The sequence below is a fragment of the Syngnathoides biaculeatus genome, chromosome 6 (genome assembly GCF_019802595.1).
Source record: "Syngnathoides biaculeatus isolate LvHL_M chromosome 6, ASM1980259v1, whole genome shotgun sequence".
In the NCBI taxonomy this organism is placed as follows: Eukaryota; Metazoa; Chordata; class Actinopteri; order Syngnathiformes; family Syngnathidae; genus Syngnathoides; species Syngnathoides biaculeatus.
In genome coordinates this window covers 3104978-3117133 of record NC_084645.1, presented here as the reverse complement: position 1 = coordinate 3117133, position 12156 = coordinate 3104978, and the positions used below count along the sequence as shown (strand labels likewise).

Below are 12156 nucleotides of genomic sequence, written 5' to 3'. Positions count from 1 at the left end.
AAGAACAAGTGACATTTCTGTTTATAGGAACTATTCCTTACAAAACCTGAAAGATGTAAAATTGTCTTCATTTACTGTATTTTTCTGACTATAAGTCATATTTTTTTTCATAGTTCGACCAGGGGTGTGACTTATACATCGGAGAAACTCAATTTTCTGAGCAACTTATCCATTACTTTCACATTGGTAACAGCAAGATGACGCTCTAAGCCCATGTATCTGTACCTGCTTCTTTTGTACCTCTGAAAATTCATCGTTTCAACATTAGCTGTAACTTATAAAAACAACTGAAAAGGACTGAACAAAAATAGCATTGAAGAGAATTTCATTCACACCCTACCAGTTCTTACTGTCATTGCCCATGTGAGCATTGAAGTCCCCCAGCAGAACGATGGCATCTCCAGCAGGAGCTGTCTCCAGCACTTCCTCAAAGAACTCAAAAAAGGTGCGTACTCTGTACTGTTGTTGGGTACATAGAGACAAAAAACAGTCAGGACCCATCCCCCCCACCTGAAGGTAGAAGAAGGCTACCTTCTTGTCCACCAGGGTGAACACCAACGTACAGGTACAGAGCCGGGCGGCAATACTTCTACCCACACCTGTGCGGTGCCCCTCACCGTGCGCAATTACAGAATGGAACACAGTTCAACTACTTACAAGAGGACTGTCCAAATATATCGAGTTGGAACTACTTGACCTCACGCACCAGCTTAGGCTACGTTCCTGCCAGAGAGGTGACATTCCACATACGTACATACAGACCTTTCAGAAAATAGTGTAGTATGTCTTTTTATATTGCTTGATCAATATAATATAACCTTAATTGAAGTATGGAAGTCTTCATATGGAGATGTGTGTATTGTACTTTGAAGAAAAACACTCATAATTCCTTTTATTCTTCTTAATTTTACGGTTAGCATATGAAAACAAGTCAAGTACAGTTGTGCAATGAGAACCGAGAATCAATTGGAACCAGGACTAACGTTTGGTTCTTCTAGTATCATTCAAACAAACAAAAAAATTGTTTCCCGGTTTCGATATCTAGTCTACCGACTCCAAAAAAGAAGTGAAAAGTAATGAAAAAGCATCGAAAACCAACGAAGAACATGCACAGAAACCTGCTTATGCCCTACATTGGCCATCGGGAACAACAAGTTAGGTTAACATTCTCAAGTTCTCAGTTATTTGTTTATGCGTCATGCAACATTAGCAATATCGTATACCTATTCAGCCTGTTCTCTATTTTTATTTTAAATTGCATTTCAAGATGAAATGTCTGTTTTTAGTGTTGGGTTTTATCAAATAAATTTCCCCACAAACATGCAACTTATACTCCAGTGCGACTTTTTATGTTTTTACATTTTTATTTTAAATGTTTTTAGCTGGTGTGACTTCAATTCTGGAGCGACTTATAGTCCGCAAAATACAGTAGTTAGATGTGCAGACCACTCTGGCGACACATCAACATCATACAATAAAGGAGAAACAACTTAGTCTCCGTAAAATGAAAATGCATGTATTGTAAATGTGACACACCGCTGACAGGACCGGTGTTAACAACCGTAACAAATTTGAATGATGAAAAAATTTGCTCAGTAAATAACATGAGGCTACAAAATCCTTTCCCTTCTCTGACACTGTGGGCTGTGAAAGCACTAAAAGCACACTTTATATATCTGTTTAAAGTTCCTGGTGGCTGGAATATATTTTACTCGGTCAACATGAGCGTTTCCAAGCCACGAAGAGTGGTGCAAGGCACAAGCTAGCTTGCAAGGTAACCAAGGCTCCTCTATGTTGACGGAGGGAAATACAGTGGTTAATAAGAAAGTGCAGAGTCTCTTGAATTAGTTTGTTTTTCCAAAATCCTATTTCAACCCTACATTTGTGTTATAGGTGAAAATTATATTGTGTGTCCATTTTTACAAACAAATTCTAAATGTTCTAATTTAAAATTTTTCAGCTCCAAACTTTTTGTCCCTATATCATTCACCATTGTCTTAATCTTAATTGTACAATTGCACCCATTTTAGCTTCTGTACCTCATCCCAAGACTCTTACCTGAAGCCAGAGAGACTGTTTCTGATGGCAAAGAGGATCAGGAGATGAACAGCAGTGGTGTGTTGAGTAATGCCACCACCAACAACTGGAAAAAGACAGCTTTGTGTCTGTGGAGACATCCTGCTTTCAGTCGACTACAATACAAACCCAAAAATCAGGTAGCAGGCATGCTGATTTTTTTTTTAATCAGTTATTCACAAATCGGACAGATTTGAAATATAACTAGTTAGGTCTTAATTTATTTGATCTATTGTCCTTGATGTGCTTATGTAATACAAGGTCATCCACTTCCCGTCTATAGTTACACATCACAGAATGGCTGTCAAATGAACTCCAAGTCGACAGAAGTAAAGATACATTTACTGACTCTGAACGGTAATGCAAGTGGATGGTGCACATTGCATACACACAAGAAAACGACCATTTAGTGATATTTTTCTGTGCACTAGGCTGGGGTACCATCAGTGGGCATGCCTTAACTTCTATCTGATTCGTCCAGAGGATCAGGGCGGCTGCGGTGGAAGCATGAAGAGTCTTTGCTCTCATCTCATCAATGCAATCATGGACCAGCAGCAAAGGTTGTTGCCTGTTTAGCTTGTCTCACACAATATTGATTCTTCAAGCAGAAGTCTGGAGGTCAAAACTTCCCATTCGATTGTAAATGTCCATTTCTTATTTATCAGAACCAAGTCACTTAAATCTACTACTTGTTAAAAAAAAAAAAAAAAACACCACATTGTAAGCTGCCATTGTTACATCATTCCGCGTGCAAAGGTCATGAGAATGTGACATAATACCCTCCCTTTATCGGCCGAAAGTGAAGAAGTGACGGCACAGCTCATGTACAAAGCCATGTAAAAGTATTGGTCCTCTTCAAATTCTCATGTTTTTGTATACATTCCTCACTTTAACATCATCAGACAAATGTAAATATCAGACAGATATAACCAAAGTAAACTTAAAAAGTTGTTTTTAAAATCTTTATTGTATTTATTAGGGAAAAAAAATAGTGACCTAGCCCTGTGTGAAAAAGTAATGCCCACCTAAACCTAATAACTGATTGAGCCTTCCACAGCAGCAACAACATAAATCAAGTGTTTTCTTTTTAATTGACAATGAGTCTTTCTCAAATCTGAGGAGATATTTTGTCCCAATCGTCCTTGCAGAATTGTTAGCATTGACCAACAATTGAAGGTTTTCAGGCCTTAAAGTCATTCCACTTAATAGAATCGGATTGAAGTCTGGACTTTTGGTAGCCCACTCCAAAATCTCGACTTATTTATTTATTTTTGAGCCATTAAATAAGTAGACTCGCGGATATGTTTTGGCTTATTATCATGCTATAGAACACAAGTACACTTCAGCTTGAGGTCACAAACTGATAGATGAACATTCTCCTTCGGGATTTCAGAATGAACAGAATTCTCAGCTCCATCAATCGAAGCAGGTTGTCCAGGCTGAAAGGAAAAATTAGCCCAAGGGCATCACATTAAAACCACCATGTTTGACTGTTCGTATAATGTTCTTTTTCTGAAATGCTGTGCTCCATTTATGGCAGATGTAATGAGATACACACCTTCCAACAGGTTTCATGTCACCAGTCGATGTACGGTAATATTCTCCCAAAAGTCTGAGGAATCATTTCGATCTGTTTTTAAAATTTTATTGATTGATTTATTCAAAGAGTAGGACATGCCTTAATTCCTTTTTGATCAGCAATGATTTTCAACATCAAACTCGACCATGGATGCCATTTTTGCCATTGTTTCCTTATTGTCCTTTCATGAACACTGACCTTACCTCAGGCAAGAGGCCTGCAGTTCTTTAGAAGTTGTCTTGACTTCCTTTGTGGCCTTCTGGATGAGTAATTGGTGTTCTCTTGGAGTAATCTTTAAAGGCTGGCCATTTCTTGAAAGATTCACGACTGTTCCTTGTGAGGACAGTGGCTCTCCCTATGGTTCCCTGGAATTTTAAAACTTAAAAGTTTGATTTTGTAATATTTCCTGATTGGCAGATCCCAAATGCTTTATTTTTTTGACTGTTCTGTAATTTATTGGGATTGAGCCCCTCCCCGCAATTTTGTCAGAACAGATTCTGATTCAGTGGTTTGTTGATTGAACAGGTCAACCAGGAGTCCGGCTTGGGAATGATCCGTGAAAGTTAACCAAAAATTGTGATTAGTCAGTATTAATTAATGCTTTAAGAATAGGGGTAATTGTAAAAAAATTCAGACCCCTCCATGCTTTCTAAGTTCACACAAATGCAGCCCATGTTGGCTCCAAAGCCAGTGCAATCTGGAAGCCGGTGCAAAGCCTAAATGCGGGGGATTGCGTCAGGAAGGGTATTCGGCTTAAAACTTTGCCAAACAAATATTCATTCATGTAAAGAATCCTTTACCGGATCGGTTGTGGCCCGCGTTAACAACGCCCACCCCCGCCACCGTTAACATGCAGGGCGTCGGTGGAAATTCAGCGACTGCGGGTCGCAGATAAGAAGAGGAGGAGGAAAGCGGATTCATCGACAGAAGAAGAGGAATGCACAGAGCCAACCACTGAGTGGTGGGACTTTGAATATTGGGTTAGGGTGAGGACTTGGTTGACAGGGTTGACAAGGTTGATAGATTGTGCATCCAAGTGAGCATGTAGAAAGGTAGTAAGGCCACAAGTTTAGGGGTAGGGTTTAAATTATTTTACCATGAAATAGATGGGAAGAAATATAGAGTAGGCGTTATCTTAAAAGAAGTGTGGGCTAAGAATGTCTTGTAGGTGAAAAGCGTGTCAGATCGAGTGATTAGGCTGAAATTTGAAATTGAAGGTGTTATGTATATTGTGATTAGGGGCTATGCCCCACGGGTAGCATGTGACCTAGAATTGAAAGAAAAATTCTGGAAGGAACTAGATGAAGTAATTCTGAGCATCCAAGACAGACAGAGTTGTGATTGGTGCAGATTGTAATGGACATATTGGTGAAGGAAACAGGGGAGAAGAAGAAGTGATGGGTAAGTACGGCATACAGGAAAGGAACTTTGAGGGAGAGATGGTGGTGGACTTTGCAAAAAGGATGGCGATGGCTGTAATGAACACTTATTTCCAGAAGAGGCAGAAACATATAGTGATATATTAGAGAAGAGCTAGAAGCACACAGATGGATTATATTTTGTGCAGATGTTGTAATCTGAAGGAGGTTACTGATTGAAGGTAGTGGGAGGGGAGAGTGTAGCTCGACAGCATAGGATGGTGGTGTGTAGGATGACTCTGGTGATGGGGAGGAAGATTAAGAAGACAATCGTAAAGCAGAGAACCATGTGGTGAAGCTGATAAAGGAAGAATGTTGTGCGGCCTTTCGGTAAAAGGTGAGACAGGCTCTCGATGGACAGGAGGAGATCCCGTAAAACTGAACTACTATAACCAAGGTGGTGAGAGAGACAAGCAGGAGAGTACTTGGTGTGTCTTCTGGTAGGAAAGGGGAGAAGGAGACTTGGTGGTGGAACCCCAAAATTCAGGAAGTCATACAAGGAAAGAGATTGGCGAAGAAGAAATGGGACACTGAGAAGACTGAGGAGTCGAAAAAGGATAACATTGAGATGTGACGTCGGGCAAAGTTGGAGGTGGCAAAGAGACATATAATGACATGCACACCAGGTTGGAAATGGAAGAAAAAGAAAAGATCTCTACAGGTTGGCCTGACAGAGGGATTGAGATGGGAAGGATGTGCAGCAGGTAAGGGTGATTAAGGATAGAGATGGGAATGTGTTGATGGAATGGAAAGAATACTTTGAGAAGTTGATGAATGAACAAAATGAGAGAGAAGAAAGAGCAGAAGAGGCAATTGTGATGGACCAGGAAGTGGCAATGATTAGTAAGGGGAAATTGAGACAGGCACCTAGGGGATGAAAATTATAAGGTAGTTGGTCCTGACGACATACCTGTGGAGGTATGGAAGCAATTTGGAGAGGTGGCTGTGGAGTTTTTGAGCAACTTGTCCAACAGAATTCCTATTCTCTTGGCTAATACATATTCAACAGAATATAAGGAGATGCCTGAAAAATGGAGGAAAAGTTTGCTCGTTCCCTTTTTTAAGAACAAAGGCAATTTGCAGAGCTGTGGGAACTATAGAGATATACAGTGATGAAAATAAGCATTTGAACATCCTGCTATATTGCCAGTTCTCCCACTTAGAAATCATGGATGTGTCTGAAATTTTCATCAGAGGTGCAGGTCCACTCTGAGAGAGATAATCTAAAAAGAAAAATCCAGAAATCACATTGTATGATTTTTTTCAAACAATTTGTGTGATACAGCTGCAAATAAGTATTTGAATACCTGAGAAAACCAATGTTATTTTTGGTCTAGTAGCCTTTGTTTGCAATTCCAAAGGTGAAACGTTTCCTGTAGTTCTTCGCCAGGTTTGCACATGAGGGATTTTGTCCCACTCCTTCACACAGATCTTCTCTAGATCAGACAGGTTTCCTGGCTGTCGCTGAGAAAACACGGAGTTTCAGCTCCCTCCAAAGATTTTCTATTTGGTTGAGGTCTGGAGACTGGGTAGGCCACACCAGAACCTTGATATGCTTCTTACAGAGCCACTCCTTGGTTTTCCTGGCTGTGTTCTTCGGGTCATTGTCATGTCGAAAGACCCAGCCACGACCCATCATCATTGCTCTGACTGAGGGAAAGAGGTTGTTCCCCAAAATCTCACAATACATGGCCGCAGTCATCCTCTCCTTAATAGAGTGCAGTCGTCCTTTCCCATGTGCAGAAAAACACCCCGAAAGCATGATGATCCCACCCCCATGCTTCACAGTAGGGATGGTGTTCTTGGGATGGAACTCATCATTCGTCTTCCTCCAAACACGGTTAGTGGAATTATGACCAAAAAGTTCCATTTCGGTGTCATCTGGCCACAAACCTCTCCAATGATTCCTCTGTATCATCCAAATTGGCAAACTTAGGACGGGCCTTGACATGTGGTGGTTTAAGCGGGGGAACCTTCCGTGCCATGCATGATTTCAAACCGTGACGTCTTAGTGCATTACCAACAGTCACCTTGGAAACGGTGGTCCCAACTCTTTTCAGGTCATTGACCAAGTCCTGTCGTGTCGTCCTGGGCTGATTCCTCACCTTTCAAAAGATCACTGAGACCCCACGACGTGACAGAAAAACACCCCCAAGCACATGATGCTACCAGCCCCATGCTTCACAGTAGGGATGGTGTTCTTGGGGTGGAACTCATCATCTGTCTTCCTCCAAACACGGTTAGTGGATTTATGACCAAAAAGTTCCATTTTGGTCTCACTTGACCACAAAGCTTTCTCCCGTGACTCCTCTGTATCATCTGAATGGTCATTGGCAAATTTAAGGTCTTAACATGTGCTGGTTTAAGCAGGGGAACCTTCCGTGCCATGTATGATTTCAAACCATCACGTGTTAGTGTACTATCAACACTCACCTTGGAAACGGTGGTCCCAGCTCTTTTTACGTCATTGACCAAGTCCAAGTCGTGTAGTCCTGGGCTGATTCCTCACCTTTCTAAGGATCGTTGAGACACCACAAGGTGATATCTTGCATGGGGCTACACTCCAATTAAGATTGACCATCATGTTTTGACCATCATTTTCTCATGATTGTTCCAACAGTGGACCTTTTTTCACCAAGCTTCTTGGCAATTTCTCCGTAGCCCTTTCCAGCCATGTGGAGTTTTGTCAGTTTTGTCTCCGGTGTCTTTGGACAGCTCTTTGGTCTTGGCAATGTTACAAGTTTGAGTCTTACTGATTGTATAGGGTGGACAGGTTTCTTCATGCAGCTAACAACCTCACACAAGTGCATCTGATTCAGGATAATACATGGAGTGGAGGTGGACTTTTAAAGGCGGACTAACAGGTCTTTGAGGGTCAGAATTCTAGCTGATGGACAGGTGTTCAAATACTTACTTGCAGCTGTAACACACAAATAAATTGTTAAAAAAAAATCATACATTGTGATTTCTGAATTATTTTTAGATTATCTCCTTCACAGTGGACATGCACCGACCCTGAAAATTTCAGACCCCTCCATGCTTTCTAAGTGGGAGAATTTGCCTTATAGCATGGTGTTCAAGTACTGATTTCATCACTGTTAAGTTGATAAGCCACACAATGAAGTTATGGGGAAGAGTAGTGGAGGCTAGATTCATGACAGAAGTAAGTATTTGCAAGCAACAATAGGGTTTCATGCCTAGATTGAGTACCACAGATGCATTATTTGCCTTTAGGATGCTCTTGGAAAAGTACAGAAAAGGTCAGAAGAGCTATATTGTGTCTTTCTGGAGCTAGCGAAAGCCAATGACAGAGTACCAAGAGAGCAACTGTTGTACTGCATGCGTAAGTCTGGTGTGGCGAAGAAATATGTCAGAATAGGGTTGTGCCATAGGTGTGACTGAAGAATTTAAGATGGGGGTGGGACCTTATTAGGGATCATTTCTGAGCCCCGTCGTGTTTGCAGTGGCAATGGATAGGCTGACGTATGAGGTTTGGCTGGAATCCCCTTGGACTATGATGTTTGCAATGAGATTGTGATCTGCCGGTGGAGGAATAATTCGAAAGATGGATGCATGCACTGGAAAGGAGAGGAATGAAGATTAGCTGAAGTAAAACAGAATATATGTGCGTGATTGAGATGGGTCGAGGGGGAAGAGTGAGGCTCCAGGGAGAAGAGATAGTGAGGGTCGATGACTTCAAATATCTGGTGTCAACAATCCAGAGCAATGGCGAGTGTGCTAAGGAGGTGAAGAAACATGTCCAAGCAGGTTGGAACAGCTGGCGGAAGGTGTCCGGTGTGTTATGTGATAGAAGAGTCTCTGCTAGGATGAAGGGCAGAATTTATAAAATAGTGGTGAGGTACGATGTACGGATTGGAGACGGTCGCACTGAAGTTACAAACAGGAAGCAGAACTGGAGGTGGCAGAAATGAAGATGTTGAGGTTCTCTCGAGGAGTGAGCAGGTTGTATAGGATTCGAAATGAGTTATTAGAGGGACAGCCAAAGTTGGATGTTTTGGAGACAAGTTTCAAGAGAGCAGACTTCAATGGTTTGGACATGTCCAGAGGTGAGAGAGTGAGTATGTTGCTTGAAGGGTACTGAGGATGGAGCTGCGAGGCAAAAGAGTGAGAGGAAGACCAAAGAGAAGTTTAATAGATGTTGTGAGGGAAGATATGAGGGACATGTTAGAGAGGAAGATGCAGGAGATATTTTTTCCTTTCGTATCCTAAATTTCCTTTGTCACTACATAATATTTTTCCGAGGAGCCATTTTGTAGCCTGAATTTTTCATTACTAGAGACTTTTGTAAGTAGAGGTACTATTGTACAACACTACATACTTTTTATTAAAGGTACCCAGATCTCCTTATCAACATAATTCTGCATTAGTTGCACTAACACAACATACACACAAACTGTCCACACAGGGCACATTGAGAAATTCACTCTGAGTGCACTCTGTTCACCCTGGAGTCTGGTAATTTAGAAGATTGTTGGAGTCTGCCATTTGATATGAGCAGAACTGACATTCAATATGGTGGTTGCACTGATGTATCCCTGCAAACAACCAACACATTCATTTGTAAAGGTATAGAAAATGGAGTACAACAGCGTCTCCACTTCCTGAGAGTCCTTGGGAAAACAATCTGGACACAAAGTTACAGCTGCGCTTCTCCTGCTAATCTATACTGTCTGCATTTGGTATTGGAGCTGCACTGAGGCAGACAGTGCAAGCTTTCAGCGGACAATCAAAGCAGCACAGAAAGAGAGCACACATTGGCTGCCCTCTCCCGTCCGTGGTAGATATTTACTCCTCTCTGTGCCTCAGCAGAGTTCAGAACTTTAAGGACACTGTACACACTGGTTATCAACTGTTTGATGCGCAAATGCAAGGACCAACAGACGAAGGAAGTTCCCCCCCCGAGCGCTATCACCACCCTGAACTCTCATCTTTCCTCTAACCATGCTATTAATGCAAAGGCATGCTGATTTCAATATCTTCAGCAATCCTTTTTATGCATTCCATTATCTTCTTCTTCTTCTTCTTTTCCTTTCGGCTTGTCCCGTTAGGGGTCGCCACAGCGTGTCATCCTTTGCCATCTTAGCCTATCTCCTGCATCTTCCTCTCTAACCCCAACTGCCCTCATGTCTTCCCTCACCACATCCATAAACCTTCTCTTTGGTCTTCCTCTCGCTCTTTTGCCTGGGAGCTCCATCCTCAGCATCCTTCTACCAATATACTCACTCTCTCGCCTCTGAACATGTCCAAACCATCGAAGTCTGCTCTCTCGAATCTTGTCTCCAAAACATCCAGCTTTGGCTGTCCCTCTAATGAGCTCATTTCTAATCCTATCCAACCTGGTCACTCCGAGCGAGAACCTCAACATCTTCATTTCTGCCACCTCCAGTTCAGATTCCTGTATTTTATTCATTTATATTCAGTTTTATTCTTATTTATTCTCCTTTTATGTAATGACATTCATTCATCCATTCACATTCTGTCTCTTGGAGCATGTTGAGAGCCTCAGACTGAGTTTCTGATTGCACCCAGACACCGAGGCGAAGCTAGTATTTTTCCAAGACTTGATGACATCACGACAGAAAGCAGTCTTTTGCAACAAATACTCAGATGAATACTTCTGCATGTTGCACGCTGATGATGAGCCACTGCAAAGAGCTTGGGCTTGAACCTTCATCATCCTCATTGTTTGACTATTTTCAAATGTTGAATCACCTCAACCTGAATAAACGTTCCGCGTAATAGAGGTTCCAGTAATAGAGGAACGGACTGCAAGCTAAACCCATGTCTCTTTTGCAACCTCTAACAATTATCAGTGATTCATGGACTATTTAGTGACATAACGTTACACGTGCACATCTGTTTGCTAAAATCTCATAAATTATTAGATTTTTTTGCTGAGAAGTCTTGAAATTGGGGTCTGGAAAAATATGAAACTTGGGTGTTTAAAATATGAAGGAACACCTTCAGTGTTTTATTTAATGTTGAAACTGACATTGGACCAAATCAGAGATTTGAATGAGTCCTCTGGTTCTTCCAAATAATAGTCTCAATTCTTGCATTTGTGGTTGTAGTTTTGTTTTACGATTTGTGTGAGCTGCACTTTGAAATTGGACTTGACTTACGTAAGTCAATGCATAGATATACGTACACACACAGCATCAAAGCAAAGTGAATTGCAAATCTGAAAAAAACGTTTTCCATGATGTATCGTCCAGTGCAGAGCATACTTAACCTTGTATCATTCCATCTCTAATGAATACATCATCATGTTTACAGTGAACAGAGTCAGGAAGATCACAGAGTCTCACAAAGAGGAACCTGTTTTCCAGACATTATCTGTAGATTACAGGTAAGACATGGATTTCATTCAATACTAACACCACCACAGATAAAAAGTACATTGTTCTGCCCAAATTTAGGAGGTCATCTATGAGATGGAGTTAAGCAACCTATCAGGCAGTCATCCAACCGGACAGGACATATGTGACTTCCTGTTTGAGTTGGTTTCTAAGAGGCTCTCTGAGACATTGAGTTCACCTCACCTCAACGCTGAACACACACTTAACATGTGGAACAGGTATGCCCAAACCTCCCGTGCAGTTTAGTTCTGTCCTCAAGTGTCACATTTGTAAACCTCAATGTGTCTGTTTCACAGAGTAATGCTGGCTCTCCCAACAATGCCATTTATTAAAGTAAAGGCTGAAGGTGACAGGGTGTATCTTGACTGTGAAAAGCTGATACAACATGTCAATAATCATCAGGTGTACTTCGTCATAATCTCTGATGATGTATAAATTTATATTTTTTATTCATACTATTTATGACGCACTGGGGATACAGGGATACATAAGGTTCATACCAGCTCATCCACTCCAGAGATGTTTATGGATAGATTGCAGTTTTATTTGGACCATGTTAAAATGTTATTTTGTAGTGGTCTTCAAGAGGTCAACATGGGCCAACTGATTTTTTAACTTTGAATAAAGTTGACTTTTTTTACTCATAGATCATTAATTAAAAATATTTTTAAAGATTAATTTTTGCGTGTTTTCGCCATGCCTG

The 12156-nt window shown here is 41.2% G+C and overlaps 1 protein-coding gene across 13 annotated transcripts in view; it reads left to right on the top strand.

Moving 5' to 3' along the window:
* LOC133501809 (Fanconi anemia group A protein) overlaps positions 1-12156 on the top strand; it is a 168521-nt gene that overhangs the window by 132439 nt on the left and 23926 nt on the right. For 11 of the 13 annotated variants that reach the window (XM_061821800.1, XM_061821801.1, XM_061821809.1 and 8 more), the window contains 6 exons: positions 2031-2216; positions 2360-2433; positions 2508-2636; positions 11371-11443; positions 11514-11671; positions 11750-11882. In XM_061821800.1, coding sequence (XP_061677784.1) covers positions 2031-2216; positions 2360-2433; positions 2508-2636; positions 11371-11443; positions 11514-11671; positions 11750-11882 — 753 coding nt within the window. The remainder of the gene's footprint in view (positions 1-2030; positions 2217-2359; positions 2434-2507; positions 2637-11370; positions 11444-11513; positions 11672-11749; positions 11883-12156) is intronic. The other 2 variants (XM_061821813.1, XM_061821803.1) reach the window with 1 other exon arrangement.